The sequence below is a fragment of the Scylla paramamosain genome, chromosome 6 (genome assembly GCF_035594125.1).
Source record: "Scylla paramamosain isolate STU-SP2022 chromosome 6, ASM3559412v1, whole genome shotgun sequence".
In the NCBI taxonomy this organism is placed as follows: domain Eukaryota; kingdom Metazoa; phylum Arthropoda; class Malacostraca; order Decapoda; family Portunidae; genus Scylla; species Scylla paramamosain.
Window position 1 is genome coordinate 3,621,350 of NC_087156.1, and position 16,748 is coordinate 3,638,097.

A 16,748-nucleotide genomic window follows, 5' to 3' on the forward strand; every position below is an offset into this window, starting at 1 on the left:
CTTAGCTTAGATCAAGGGAAAATCATGGGCAAGTGAATCCTTCTATAGGTGTCTGTCCCCTCTTTCTTTGACACCACCACTGGTCAATTAAAACTCTAAAATGCTTGAATAGAACCACTGACAAGTCACTGAAATCCAGCATGTTTCACCTTGTCCTTTTTGTCCTGTCTGGCATATGGAAAGCAAGGAATGACAGCAGTAACCCGTGCAGCAGAAGCAATCTTGCAGGCGTTGATCATAATCAACATCTCCATCAGGTTGTCATTGATCTCTCCACATCCACTTTGTACGATATAAACATCTTCCCCTCGCACACTCTCTCCAATCTCCACACTGAAAAGAAAAACACACTGTAGTATATATATATATATATATATATATATATATATATATATATATATATATATATATATATATATATATATATATATATATATATATATACGAGTATATATATATATATATATATATTTTTTTTTTTTTTTTTTTTTTTTTTTTAAACAAAGATCAGAGCTTTTCATCCTGAAGGACAACCAAGCATCTGTCTACAGCCACCAGTAGACCACACCACTCTGTAAACATGAAAGATTCACTCATAGTCTTTTGATCACCACTGATTAAAAAAGTTTACAGCTAATATGATTAGCATTACAAAAGTGGTCAGGAAATGACAGTATAATAGTGTAAACAAGATACTATTCTCCACTAAAGTAAACAAGATACTATTCTCCAATAAAGTACAACTAATGGCCTTGACAACCAGTATCTCCTCACCACAAACTCCAATCATCAGCTATTACAATCTCAAGCTGCTGCTTGGTTAAAAGACTACAACAATGCTTCAGCCTTTGCCAACTTATCAGCCCTGTATATTGCATAGATGAGGCTGATCTACTTTCCTGAGTTGTGGCCTATACCCAACCAACATTTTATACTAAGATCACTAACGCTCATTGAAGCCACTTACGTCCACTGAAGAGAGAGAGAGAGAGAGAGAGAGAGAGAGAGAGAGAGAGAGAGAGAGAGAGAGAGAGAGAGAGAGAGAGAGAGAGAGAGAGAGAGAGAGAGAGAGAGAGAGAGAGAGAGAGAGAGAGAGAGAGAGAGAGTGCAGACAGCAAAAAATTACATGATACTCATCACTTCAGGTGTGTGTGTGTGTGTGTGTGTGTGTGTGTGTGTGTGTGTGTGTGTGTGTGTGTGTGTGTGTGTGTGTGTGTGTGTGTGTGTGTGTGTGTGTGTGTGTGTGTGTGTGTGTAAATAGAGATGGATAGATAGATAGGTAGGATTAATAAATAAATAATCATGATACATGTTGGAGTATCCTGACTTCAACATATATTACTACAATTTGAGTAATTATCAAAGATCATTTAGAGATTAATAATTATGAGTCATTTAAGTACTGAATATTCAAGACTAGTTTACTGAACTTGTTTTTTTAACCGAGTAAATTTAGAAAAGCCATTTGTGCATAGTAGGTATTGCATCCCTGTGGCCATCACTCAAATAACAGACTGGTACAAGAAACTTACAAGAGAAATGAAGGTAAGATGTTGACCAAAGTGACCACAGCTAAGTGATGGCATTTGGTCATTAAAACTGAAATCTGACTTCTTAAACTGTGCTAATAAATAAGTTCATTCAGTTGTTTGGGTAACAAGACTGATACATGAGATTGCCCTTCACCTACAATATGCTTATTAGATAGGAGCAAACATGGGCAAATGACAGCAACCAAACAGCTACACAGATAGCTAACAGCTGCATATGGTCTGCCAGTTGTGTGGTAATCAACTACACATGCCACATTCGCCCACAGCTCTGCTTAACTGAGCAATGATATATATTTCTTTTTTATGTTCGTATACCAACTTTTGCTACTCTAAGCTTTTACCTAACAAGCATCATACACTTAACCTCTTTATACATACCTTTGTATCTTCCTTTGTATGTTCCATTTTTATACTAGTCTTATTCTATTTCCATTGTCTGCTTTTTCTTTTTCCCCAAACAGCACAATGTAAATAAATGCATATATGCAGTAAAATTACAGGAGGTGGAAGCAAAAAATTGTGTTTCTTCTAGTTCCTACATATGATACTCCTTTTTCTTATAAGAAATACTTTCTTTTTGTGTCAGTCTCAAATAAAGAAAAAACATGATGCTATTGAAACAAATAGGTGTGGAAGTGAAAGGAGACTCAAAATTGAATGTTGCAATATGGAGGTCATTATTTACTTTGTAAGTGGATAATTGCAGTGATGGTGGCTACACAAGATGACAGGATGAGACTGTGAGGTAAGGCCTACAAATCAGGCCCTAGACAAAAAGTTTCACAAACCAAGCAACTTGGCAAGATGCCATCAAATAACTGAGATGATACGTCATGAAATCTAGTTTTCTAAATGACCATTATATCATTCAACTTTACTTCCATAAATATTCAAAAATTCACAATGACTTCCAATCACTTATGGTAAGTATTGCCAGTCAAATAACACACTCATACTTGCCACTACCCTGTATTATTTATTCAGGGGAGGCCACTAGAGCCATGGCCCCACTACAAGAAAAAATAAGAGTACTAATTTCATACCCACAATGCCTGAAAGAACTAGGTACTTACTTCACTCCTTAGTGATGGTATGTTTGTTGGTTTGATGGTAAAACTATCATTTAAACTAATATATTCAAATTCTTTTGTTCTGAAGTGGTCCTTTCCTTTAGCCTGATGTTAATTAACATTTAACTAGTTCTTAAAGGATATGTAAAAGTTACACTAGACAACTGAGACTATTAAAGTATATATTAAGTTATCTCATACCTTACATTACCCCCAAATGAGTGAATGATGCATGAGAATTTTAATTCTCTTTAATAGGTAAGCATTTGAAAAAAAAATAAATAAAAATTATACTTTAAATTTCTAAAACCAAGCATACTTGTACACTTGCATCCCAGACCCTGCCTTCCCACTGGCTGACACTGCTCTTCTCTGCTGACTTGCTTATCAATGATGAGCCACACCAAGAAACCTGCAGCCCCACTACATACAAGATGCTGATGGCTCATGCAGGCATGCATATCATCACAGGCTGGAGAAGATGTGTCAATGAATCAAAATGACTAAAATGAATTTATTGTTGCATTTACAAAGAAAGCACTTGTCAACATTCAAAAACATGTGTGCCATTACTGCTTCAGACTGAGTAGAGTAGCAGACAGACTCAAGGTGAACAAGATCACTATGGCTAGTTTTTTGCAGCTGTTTTCAAATACATGATAAAAGAACAATTATATTATTCAATGCAAACTTTTATACATCGTGTGTGTGGGTGTGTGTTATCTTTGTGAGTGTATTATGTTTGTCAATGTTTGAGAATAATCTGAAAAAAAGAGAAATTATAGGTACCTATTTACATGTATTCACATATGTACTATTATATATATATATATATATATATATATATATATATATATATATATATATATATATATATATATATATATATATATATATATATATATGAATAAATATAGGCATAAACATATCAAGAATCTTTGTGTACCTGTGTATATTACGATGATACAATAATGATAAGCCCACTGTATGTACATTCGATAATAAATCTAAACCTAACACAAGCGTTAAGGGTGCTACACACACACTACTACTTCTAATACAGTAGTAGTAGTTCCTTAAGCATAAAAAGAAGTCCATGTTCAGGGACAGTTAGTAGACACAAGCTCCCCCCTGTCTCATCCACACCCACAAACTCACAACTGACTCCCCCTCTGCTTCACGCTTGCACACATCCCCTGATAATCCCCACCTCCTCCACACCCCACACTCCAACCTATTCCTAAATCCTTAAGCCCTACTAAAGGGTTCTGTATATATGTGTGTGTGTGTGTGTGTGTGTGTGTGTGTGTGTGTGTGTGTGTGTGTGTGTGTGTGTGTGTGTGTGTGTGTGTATGTGTGTAGAGAACCCACTCTACCAGTGAGCATGCCTTGCATCATTACTGCAGTGCCATACCAGTCTGATCTGATAATTGTCAGGGGCATTGCCTTTATAACAGCATCCCTTGAAGGTTAACACTTTTCTTCTTTTCTTTTCTGTTGCTGGTCACCTATAATTCTTCTCTTATCCTTCAAAATTTATGCAACAGTTTTTATATTTTTACACTTAAATTCAAATATTTTTTTTACATTTAAATTCAAATAAAATATGTCCAATTATTTTTTTTTTACTTTTTATAAAACTGGTGGTTTAAAATTTCCTTTTGTTTTTTTCTGCACATCCTTCACAGTATCACAAAAATTTGTCCTGGTTTTCTGCTTCCTGGAAGTTTGTACTTCACCTTAATGGCAGATTGTTAGTCACAATTTGAAAATTAGTTTTTGATATTGGCCATAGATATACTGTACTAATGTTCCACTTACCTAATTACTTCCTTATTTTACATGTAGATCTTTAAACTTGTTTTTCCTACATCTCTGTTTTCCATTGGTTTTCTATTTTCTTGTCTAGACCTTCCCTCTTCATGGCTACACTATTAACAGAAGGAGGCAGTAGACACCTGCCGAAACAATAATTACTCCCAGTGAGGTCTAAAGCACTGTTCAGGGAGGTGTTGTGAACTTATCATTAAACCCAGCTGTGACCTCACTGAATGTTTCCCTTTGTGTCTCACAACACAAGGGAGCAATCACAGCCTGCCCTCTAAAGACAACTCTCTTCCTCCACACAAAACTACAAGCACCTAATAACACACACACCCTTCACTCAAAAATTTTAAAATCATCATGGCGACTCCTACACCAGCCCCAAAATTTTAAAATCATCATGGTGACTCTTACACCAGCCTCAGAGTCCCCATCTGGGGAGGGGACCATAAATGTCCCCAGGTCGAACTGCCTTTCTGTCGACGACCCTAAGTGCAATCTTGACAGCCCCCTCTACTTTTTCTTCATTAACTTCTGCAACATTCGCGGTCTAAGATCTAATTTTCAATCTGTAGAACACCACCTCTCCTCTTCTAAACCTTATCTTCTTTTCCTCACTGAAACTCAGGTGTCTGAGGCAACTGACAGTAGCCCCTTTTCTGTTCCCTCCTACTTTCTCTATCCTCATTTTCGATCCAAAGCTGGATGCTGCGTTTATGTGCGCAATGACTTAACCTGCTCTCGTGCCCACAGTCTTGAATCTTCTGAGTTTTCCACCATCTGGCTACGATTACAGAGTCACTCTCAAACTAAATTTATCTATGCTGTATACCTTTCACCTAACTCCTCTGACTATAAGAAATTCTCTGACTACTTAGCTTCGAAAGTGGAGCACATTCTGACCCTCCCCTTTTGCAGAGATCTCCATTCTTGGAGACTTCAATGTTCACCACCAGCTTTGGGTTTCCTCTCCCTTCACTGACCATCCTGGTGAACTAGCCTTCAACTTTGCTATCTTCCACGACCTAGAGCAATTGGTGCAATACCCTACTCATATTCCTGACCGTCTTGGAGATACACCCAACATTCTTGACCTTTTCCTGACCTCTAATCCTTCTGCTTATGCTGTCACCCTTTCTTCTCCATTGGGCTCCTCCGATCACAATCTCATATCTGTATCTTGTCCTATCACTCCAATCCCTCCTCAGGATCCCCCTAAGCAAAGGAGCCTCTGGCATTTTGCCTCTGCTAGTTGGGGGGACCTGAGGAGGTATTTTGCTGATTTTCCTTGGAATGATTACTGCTTCCGTATCAGAGATCCGTTTTTGTGTGCTGAGCACATAACAGAGGTGATAGTGTCTGGCATTGAGGCATACATTCCTCACTTTTTTTCTCATCCTAAACCTTCTAAACCTTGGTTTAACACAGCTTGTTCTCGTGCTATACATGATAGAGAGGTGGCCCACAAAAAGTACTTAAGCCTTCCATCACCAGAATCTCATGCACTTTATATTTCTGCCCAGAACCATGCCAAGTATGTTCTCCAACTAGCCAAAAACTCCTTCATTAACAGAAAGTGTCAAAACCTTTCAAGATCTAACTCCCCTCGTACTTCTGGCATCTAGCCAAAACTATCTCCAATAACTTTGCTTCTTCTTCTTTCCCTCCTTTATTTCAACCAGATGGCACCACTGCTATCACATCTATTTCTAAAAGCTGAACTCTTCACTCAAACCTTTGCTAAAAACTCTACCTTGGACGATTCTGGGCTTGTTCCTCCCTCTCCTCCACCCTCTGACTACTTCATGCCACCTATTAAAATTCTTCGCAATGATGTTTTCCATGCCCTTGCTGGCCTAAACCCTCGGAAGGCTTATGGACCTGATGGGGTCCCTCTTATTGTTCTTCGAAACTGTGCCTCCGTGCTTGCACCTTGCTGAGTCAAACTCTTTCAGCTCTGTCTGTCAACATCTACCTTCCCTTCTTGCTGGAAGTTTGCCTACATTCAACCTGTACCTAAAAAGGGTGACCGTTCTAATCCCTCAAACTACCATCCTATTGCTTTCATTTCCTGCCTATCTAAAGTTTTTTAATCTATCCTCAACAGGCAGATTCTTAAACATCTACCACTTCACAACGTTCTATCTGATCGCCAGTATGGGTTCCATCAAGGCCGCTCTAATGGTGATCTTCTGGCTTTCCTTACTAAGTCTTGGTCATCCTCTTTTAGATATTTTGGTGAAACTTTTGCTGTTGCCTTGGACATATCAAAAGCTTTTGATAGAGTCTGGCACAAAGCTTTGATTTCCAAACTACCCTCCAACAGCTTCTATCCTTCTCTCTGTAACTTCATCTCAAGTTTCCTTTCTGACCGTTCTATTGCTGCTGTGGTAGACGGTCACTGTTCTTCTCCTAAATCTATTAACAGTGGTGTTCCTCATGGTTCTGTCCTGTCACCCACTCTCTTCTTATTATTCATTAATGATCTTCTAAACCAAACTTCTTGTCCTATCCACTCCTACGCTGATGATACCATCCTGCACTTTTCCACATCTTTTCATAGACGTCCAACCCTTCAGGAGGTAAACATTTCACGCAGGGAAGCCACAGAACGCTTGACTTCTGATCTTTCTAAAATTTCTGATTGGGGCAGAGCAAACTTGGTATTGTTCAATGCCTCAAAAACTCAATTCCTCCATCTATCAACTCGACACAACCTTCCAGATGACTATCCCCTCTTCTTCAATGATACTCAACTGTCCCCCTCTTCTACACTGAACATCCTCGGTCTGTCTTTTACTTATAATCTGAACTGGAAACTTCACATCTCATCCCTAGCTAAAACAGCTTCTATGAAGTTAGGTGTTCTGAGACGTCTCCGCCAGTTTTTGTCACCCCTCTGTTGCTAACTCTGTACAAGGGCCTTATCCGTCCATGTATGGAGTATGCTTCACATGTCTGGGGGGGTTCCACTCATACTGCTCTTCTAGACAGGGTGGAATCAAAAGCTTTTCGTCTCATGAACTCCTCTCCTCTAACTGTCTGTCTTCAGCCTCTCTCTCTAACTGCCGCAATGTTGCATCTCTAGCTGTCTTCTACCGCTATTTTCATGCTAACTGCTCTTCTGATCTTGCTAACTGCATGCCTCACTGCACAAGACTTTCTTCTTTCTCTCACCCCTATTCTGTCCACCTCTCTAATGCAAGAGTTAACCAGTATTCTCAATCATTCATCCCTTTCTCTGGTAAACTCTGGAACTCCCTGTCTGCTTCTGTATTTCCACCTTCCTATGACTTGAATTCCTTCAAGAGGGAGGTTTCAAGACACTTATTCATCAATTTTTGACTACTGCTTTGACCCTTTTATGGGACTGGCATTTCAGTGGGCATTTTTTTTTATTGGATTTTTGTTGCCCTTGGCCAGTGTCCTTCCTACATAAAAAAAAAAAATTTTTGTTGCCCTTGGCCAGTGTCCTTCCTACATAAAAAAAAAAAAATGTATTCCTATCTATAAAAGTATTCCCTATATATCCTTTGTCCATGCATCTTTTCATCTATCAGTGCTTCTTTCATGATTTTTCCTACTGATTCATACTTGTCTCTCTTTACAATGTTTTGTATAATATATGAGGTGCCAAGAACCAGAGTGATGTAAGTGGTGAAAACCAAAAAAATAAGACACAAAGTTTTGCAACATTCAAGATGCAATACACCCTCAAAGAAATGAGGTAGGAAGATGAGTTTGGAGTCAAAATGTTAACTGGTGTGTGTGCTCTTCTTCCTCTATTGACATTTCACATTTTCATAACTCTATTGACATTTCACATTTTCATAAGGGGGTCACCTCTCTCTGCTAGTTGTCTCCACCGGTTGCAGTCCGCTACCTGCTCCTCCTCCAACTGCCCCTCCAAGAGGTCCTTCAGTCTGTCCCTCCAGTGCAGCTTGGGTCTCCCTTGCCCATGCCTGCCCTGCACCTCAACCTCCATCACTTTCCTTCCCATGTAGTCTTCATCTCTTCTCTTCACATGGCCAAACCATTGTAATCTCTTCAGCACTTTCACTGACAACTCCACCACCTTCACCATATCCTGGATCCAGTCATTTCATATCCTGTCCACCCTCACTGTCCTAAACATCTATCTCAACATCCTTATTTCTGCGATATCCAGCTTCCACCACTGGCAAAATTAAATCAAAGCATTCTGAGAGACAAACGTATGTCAGTGTTTTTCTCCAGATTAATTTTGTTATAAATATCATGCAAGTGCATTAAATTGTATCTAGTGCCCACCAATTGTTTATTCCCATATTCCCATATCATGTAGCTTCATTCTCCTGTATTCTAATGCGATTTAAAGCCAAAAATAAAGAAAGTGTTTAATGATTTCATGAATTTATCAAGCAAAAGCTGAAGCGACATACAAGAACTTTATAATCTAGCTATCTTGTGTTGCTGTCAGGGAGTTACTTCACTCTGCCACCAGCTTCTGATGGCCTTCAAGGTCAATTCTGACGTTTTTTGTCTCCCGTCATAGTAAGATGGTGGGGGAAGACAATGGAATTAAAATATATATTTTGAGTGAGATGTCACATATGTTACTTTGGATCTAGGCACCTCATTATTCCAGTTTGAAACAGAGAGGCTCCCACTTGCTGCTGGAGCATAACTTCTGTCTTCTGTACACTGTTTTAAAATTGGTTTTCTAGTTCTTCCAGGTTGTAGTTTATAATACTAGTTCCATGCAATAACAGATGTTACCAAAGATTTCCAGCAGGTTTTGCCAATGATCATCTTATTGCAGCTCTTCATTAGTAGATAGTATGACATACTGCTAGTTTTTTGGGGCCATTCTTATTGCAGGCCACCGACAAGCCTTCTTGAGCTATTGGATGATCTGTTTTACTAATCACACCCATCATCATAGGGTCGAGGAAAGGCAATTCTCTCTCCAACATTTATTGATGAGGTAGGCATGACCATAAGAACTGTGAACAAGTTCTCAATTTCCTACAGAATAACATTATACACTGGTATAAAACACTCTCAACATATTACAATATTCATAAACAACATATGCAATCAACTTGGCACTATGACACTAATTCCACTGCAAAATTACCTCAGTCGCCTGCCTGCCTATTTTTGTGTGGCCACTTCCACTGAGCCAGTGATGCCCACAGGCAATGAGCGGGTAAAATACACTCTAGTAACAAATGAGCATTGGCTCAAGGCTTTATATAGAAATGAGTACTGATACTTGTGTATATTGCATATGTTTTCATGCAAATAGTAAACTATTAAACATTCACTTATGATTATAGAGGCACATACACACCCTTATATACAGGAACATTTACAGTACCTGAGCTAGGTCCGTTAAAGCATTTTTTTTTTTTAGAACTATTACTCGCATATTCTATTTTATTTATTTTTATATGCTCTATCTCTTGTAAGTTCTCTGTATTGCTGAAACTTCTAAGTTCTAATCCACACTCTTTGCTAATCTTTTATTCCATCATCAACAAAAATCTGTGTATTGATTTTTATCTAAAGGTCTTTATGCCCATGGGTGTTCATGTCCAAGTCATTTAGCATTACTTTGGTCAGTAGACTGGAGAGAGAGAGAGAGAGAGAGAGAGAGAGAGAGAGAGAGAGAGAGAGAGAGAGAGAGAGAGAGAGAGAGAGAGAGAGAGAGAGAGAGAGAGAGAGAGAGAGAGAGAGAAAGCATTGTGGAACTGGTACAATCTTTCCTAATTCCATTTCAGTTTTTGTTCCCGACAATTTTGATCTTTGCCTTATCATTACTGCAATTTTCTTTTATGCACTATTTATACTTTAACTGTTCCCTTTGCCCTCAATCAATGCTTTATTAATATGAATATGCTGACATTTTTTTTTTTCCTACGCCATAGCTCTTGTTTATATTTTTGTCAGTTTGGTTTATGTAGTAATTCAATATACGCAGGTTGTCCTCAACTCTCATATCTCTTGTAAACCCCGCTTATTCTGACTTTCCCTGATAATTTTCTTTTTCTGTGGTCATCAATTCCATATATAACTTATTAGCCCCTGGCTTTTGTTCTTTTAGGATCGTCATGGTCTGACTGCATCTAGCTACACGTGACTTCCCCTCTCCCTAATATCTTGTTACAGCAGATTCCCAAAGGCTCCAGGCAACAAACAGGATCAATTATGAAAAATAGCTGCAATTTGTGGTTTGCTTTCAACTTTGAATTCCTACCAACCACCAATCACGTGATAGGTTGGTGGAGGCAGCCTGATGGAGCCGAGGTAGTGGGTCCTTCCCTGTCCCTCGCCCCGCCCCCAGCAACACCTATCCTCCTCAAGGTCACCGCACAATGACCACCTCGTCTTTGATGTTAAAAGGACTGACAACACACCCTCGCCACACATACGCTCGCCTCCTCACCATCAACCTTCATGATAGCCCTGCCTTCCCGTAAAACCGTCGTCCACACACACACACACACACACTCATGAACCCTGCTATCCCCTGTCCGCCACCGCCAGCATGTCTGCCTGGATGTCTGGCGGCCCACGAGGGGGGACACGCAAGGGCACAGGCGCGTATTAATTTATAATCCGTATCAGGTTCCTAATTTTTACCAGAATTTAATTTCCACCTGCTCTTGCCCTCCGTGGTCCCCATGATGTCTGACCAGCCCCGGTGATCACCATGGATCGTATGCAGATCACGAATGGCGACCTGGCTTCTATCATCACAATAACTCGTAGACACATGTCTGTACCAAGTCCTCGTCACCAATAGCTACATGTGCATCTGTGGATGTCGTGATGTTGACATCACGATACAACACAAGTAATTACGTTGTAAATCTTACCATGTTTCCAAATTTGAAAACTTCTTGGTCACCACCTTGCCCAAATCAATACCAAGGCGGTCCACCACTCTCTGGGCCAGGTCTGGGTGTGAGGAGCCCGAGAAGATCTTTATGTTGGGCATCCTAGCAGGTAGAAGTTCCCCGAGCACAATATCAGTCCTCACTGCGTACGGACACTCGAGCACGGCGGCACCACCTCCACCTGCTGCTGGCATGCCAACACTGCCGCCGCGCCGCCACCCTCCACCAAGGCTTCAAAAAAAAAAAAAAAAAAAAAAGGCATTATTACTATCGATCATTTGTGTTGCCACATATACTTTCTATGTATATATGATAGTTTATGTCGCATACCTACTGACTGATATTCTGTGGCAATCCTTTCAATACATACGTAGTATAACAAGCGAATTCATTATTCCAGCATTATGAGGAGCATATACTATATAATATTACATAAATGTTATCCTGTCTGGCCTGCAACGAATAATCGTTGCTAAATGCGTGTTCACTGCTACAAGCACACCAATACAGCTACTTTACGTACTGTATGCTTGTATAGAAGACCTAGAATCAAGAGACGAGAGTTCCGAACAAGGGTGAGGGAGGGTTTCTTTAATATAGAATACGATACTAACATATACACAAATAGATCCATGGAAGCAGAACTCTGGTTTCATGTAATCTATACTGATTCACAACTTCTCAGAGACTATTGATCAATATTATTACAATTCAAAATATATAGTTCATATATGTATTTACCCCTATATAAAAGATCGTGATGGGTCATGCCGTGACTCCACTTCTAGCAATAAACAGAATTTGTTCATCTATTTATTTCTATTTTGTATTTCCTAATCCATTCCGCTGACACGCAACGCTCTATATGAGCTTTTAATGTAGAATATCACATCGTTAACATATATGTACAAAAGTATAGTGTGCTGCTATTGTAGGACCCCTTGTTCGTATTATACTAAAAAAAAAAATGTACAGGTAAGAGAGAGGAAGATGTAGAGGCGGTGGGTGAGAAGGCACACCTTAAAGGCAGCTCTAACCAATGACATCTGCCATGAAAAAAAAAAAAAAAAAAAGTCGCTTTTGTTAGAAATAAAGGTAAGAAAGCTGCTTCAAGTAGGGAGTTGTCTGTATGTGGCAGTTGCGGGTGAAAAGGGCCACTGAGGTGCCAGTCCCCAAAGAATAAGAACCGAAGGGATTAATCAAAACTAGAAAAGTGGCTTAAAACCTCCGTCTTGAAAGAAATGTGTGGCGGCGGCTCACATCCTTTTATGGGGCTTGTTGCAGCACACCTCTACATTGGGGTTTTGACTTTTGAGTTCCCACGTTACAGTGTGCTTTAATGGCAAACTGCTTTCTGACTGCAGGAGAATATTGCATACTGGCAGAGACCTGACTGTATTAAAGCAGCCTTGAGGTATAAAGCTGGACTGAAGCAAATGTAGGATGCAAGATTAGTGAAAAAGGTGGTTGATGATGAAAATCCACTTATAATGGGAAGATACTGTGTAAACTCTTAATATGAGAATGACAAGCTATGAATAATTAGCAAGAGACAAAAGTGTGTTCTCTTATATTGAAATTTAATATCTCTTAGTAATGCTTTCACTTAAGCTTGTAATTTTTACATTTCCATGGCTCCAACATGTCTCACAGTGCTTTCCACTAAAACATGTCATATATGTATCATAATATGTTAGGGAAAGTTTTGGACAACATAGGATGTGAGCCTGTGAGGAAAGGATCCATAATGGTGTAATGTCACTCTGAATGTTCAAGTGGAATATTTAGAAATGAAAAGAATTAACCAAAGAATTATAATATTGACACAGAAATAAAAGTTGAATACTGTACTCATTGTAAATGACAGTTTTCTTACACTCAGAGCTCTTACCATAATGAAGAGAACATGAAAGAAGAACTTCAGAGTAAATGAAAGTAGTATGTGCCTTCTTACTTTTCTTACTTGATGGGTCTAGTCAGCAAGTGAGTGAATAAGTAGGTGACTCAGAACAAGGCATCAAGTATGTCAGTCAATGAAACAAATAAAAATATAGCAATTACAACTAAACTATTATCTTCATTTATTGAGCTAAAAGTCTGCACAAAATATGAAAAACTGATGGTGCATTAAGTGGAAATGGGAAAGAATTAGGCTGCCAAAGACTGTAGATTAGCAACTCAAATATATCATTTCTGAGAGCAAGCTGATATTGTTAACTAAATATTTTCCAAGCTACAAATAGAAATCTCAATCATATGTTGGTGAAAAGAATTCCATGGCTGAACAATGCAACACAAAGGTGATTTTCTTATGCTTGAACTTCAGCATGCTCAACAAAAAATTTTCAGCTTTATCATCCCAAATGCCAACAGCAAGGGACATCACAGTTATATCCATGGGTTTCATCATAAATTATTCATGGAGGATTTCATTGCAATAAAGCAATTCTTGTTTTACAAGTTTGTCTTCAGTACAGAACAGACTGGAGATTTCTGCTTTCATGCATATGCCTCCACCCTAAGACACCCTAAGCCAGTAGTAAATGAACTCTTCTGACCGTTGAGGAAGGCCTTTGTCCTGTAGTAAGATTATGTAGTAGGCTGAAGATCGTGAAGACATTCTAAGTAGTTTACTGGCATAGAAAATATGTATACTTGGGCTTCTTTTACCCAGCTCATCTGAACAGTTTCTGATAACCTGAAGTCCCCAACATACATTGTGTACCAAATGGAAAGACAAACTTAATAGTAGGTCTAACATCACTGATGAATATATATAGTACATATAAATTTGGGGTGGGGGGCATCTGCAGGCAGTATATTTGAACAAGGAAGTAGATTGTTCAATAAGCACCTGAAATTTTGGGTTTGAATCTACTCAGGATCATTCTAAGCACTGAGAACAAGAGGTTAACACTGTAATTATGATCATCCTCAACATCTTTAATTATACTATAGCATAAAGACTTTCCTGACCTCCATCAACTGCTGATGGCTGTCCACCTATTCTATACCACTCCAGCAAGGAATATTCATTAATATAAAGCCAAGCTAGATAAAATTAGATGTGAAGATGGGACAGAATGAGCCTAGTGCACGCGTGCACACACACACACACACACACACACACACACACATATACACAGCCAAGCTGCCTTCTCACAAACTGATTAAGGGGCTGAAAGAAAAGACAAAACTTGAAGAATAGGTTGATTATCATTTCAAGGGGAACAGTGCCCACTGAAATGAGTCATACTGCAATTTATACAATAAAGAGGTGAAACTCACTATCCTGACATAAATCGCAATAGCATCAATATCACTTACAATTATATTTATTAAGGTAATTCCTGCCATTTGCATAATCCTGAATAATTTTATTAACCTACACTTTCTCAATAAATAAATGTTATAGAAATCATGGACACCTGAGTTACATTGCAAAGAGAACCATTAACTTCTCATATACATTGTAATAGAAAGTATAAGACTATAAATTACTGTGATGCACAAATGGAAACAACTACACTTTTCTCCTGTGGTCCCTAAATGTACTGTGGCTTTCAGTGCATTCTGTTTCTTCTAGTAACACAACAAGGAGTATATCCAGGATCTTACAGTATGAAGAATTTGAGTTTTCAGTCATGTATTATGCTTGTTTTCAACTTATTCTAGATAATTATTGAGATTACAGACTATTTGTAGTTTGTTAATATGTACAGTTAAGATAACATGCCTACCTCCCAGGTTGGCACATCACCTCATCCCATCAAGACACAGTCCAAGTCATCATGTTAACTTTCCCTTGATCAGGCCACAAAACAGACTAGCTCAAGAAGTACCATCTGGGTTGCTGTGTTACTGCATTTAGACGTTAGTTGCATATTATAAACTGGCCCACATGCAATACATTTATGTATCAAAAAAGAAAAAATGTTATATCAGTCTCCTTTCAGAAGACAACAAATGTACATAAGTGCTGTGATGAAGAGGGTTACGTCATGTCATGTCATGTTTTCTTATGAGGATGTTATGTAATAGACCAATAAGGGTAACCAATCATTGTGCCTCACTGAAGTAATAAGGCATTCATGTATAGTATTGTGAAGATAAACTACCTGAGAAGAACAACAAGCACAATAGATCTACTAGTATCTCTTGAAATCTTATTTCCACCAAAATCTCCTAATGAAAGAATCAATGGGGATAAGAAAGGTGCCTTCTATGAAAATCCATGTGCACAGTACTTGCTCTCCTTGGTTTTTAGTTATCACAGTCCTTTTCTTGTCTTCCATGTATAGTAACAGGACAGATAAGGCTGAAAAACAAATAAATAAATAAATAAATCACTTGGGCCTTGATCATCTTAGCCATATAGGTAGCCTTGCAAACTTGCCTTTCCTGTGAATGTACTGACAGGTGTCCAGCCTCCTAGCAACAGCTTCTCATGGCCAATCTATCTAGATCTAAATCAGTCCATGTTTCAGTTTTCTTTTCTTTTCCCTTCACGGATCAGTACAAAGCATGTAGTTTTCTGTTTACTAACCTGTTTCCACTACAACCAAGATGATCCATATAAATTAATATGACTTGTAATAGTCTTAAAGAAATAAAGTATTCATAATATGACATAAAATACTGAATGGAACTGACTGCATGTATAGTTCAGGTATAGCAAAGAGTGAAGTGAAAATAATGACTATAATTAAAACTGAATAATACATAATTGTATGAGGAAAATCAAATATAAGTCATAAGAATTAGAAAGGAGTAATTGTCAGTATCTTATATTTACATTCCAGAATGAACATTGTGGGAGAAAAAAAAAAAAAAAAAAAAAAAAAAAAGATGGGGCAATGGTGTCATTCATTGCTTGATTTAAACACTCCTGCCCATTATTGTGTTTGATCCAGCTGCCTGATAATGTGTTTACCTCTCACAGTTTTGTCTAGTCACTTTCTGAAGTGCTTCAGAAATAAATTATTTAGCACTGTGCTGAAGACCTGGAGTGCAATGAATCTTAGTGAGGTTATGTAATGCAGGAAAAGAGGAAACTGAATACTAAAACAAAGAACATATAAAAAGAGAGAGAGTTCTAAAGACAGTATATATTATCAACAAGAAACACAAAAAGAGTTTGTCTTATGAAAGAGGAAGGTAATATATTATTGTAAGTAGACAAAAGGCTGACACATCCCACTGAGATGGTGGTAAATATCTCCACACTCAATGCTTAATTTGGTACCACCTTCATATTGTTTGGTCCTGATCACACTCTGAGATGATTCAACATGACAACAAGTGCTTTTTAAAAGCATTTTTATTAACCTTTCTAGTATCTCTACCTTGTCATCCTTGTATATAACTAGACCAGACCCCACCCCAAGCAAATTTGACAAATTGCATATGTGGATCTG

The 16,748-nt window shown here is 38.4% G+C and overlaps 1 protein-coding gene and 1 long non-coding RNA gene across 6 annotated transcripts in view; one reads left to right on the plus strand and one right to left on the minus strand.

The window, feature by feature from the left end:
• The window catches only part of LOC135101219 (uncharacterized), a 201,177-nt gene extending 198,079 nt beyond the window's left edge, over positions 1 to 3,098 (plus strand). For all 3 annotated transcript variants that reach the window (XR_010269160.1, XR_010269159.1, XR_010269162.1), the window contains one exon: positions 2,962 to 3,098. This is a non-coding gene — a long non-coding RNA (uncharacterized LOC135101219). The remainder of the gene's footprint in view (positions 1 to 2,961) is intronic.
• Positions 1 to 11,550, minus strand: part of LOC135101218 (ribose-phosphate pyrophosphokinase 1) — a 32,775-nt gene extending 21,225 nt beyond the window's left edge. For all 3 annotated transcript variants that reach the window (XR_010269158.1, XM_064004840.1, XM_064004841.1), the window contains exons 1-2: positions 11,311 to 11,550; positions 150 to 333 (exon numbers count right to left, since the gene is read on the minus strand). Coding sequence is in view for 2 of the 3 variants with exons in the window: in XM_064004840.1 (XP_063860910.1) it covers positions 150 to 333; positions 11,311 to 11,525 (399 nt within the window). In the remaining variant the exon portion in view is untranslated. The remainder of the gene's footprint in view (positions 1 to 149; positions 334 to 11,310) is intronic.
• Positions 11,551 to 16,748: the final 5,198 nt, after the last annotated feature.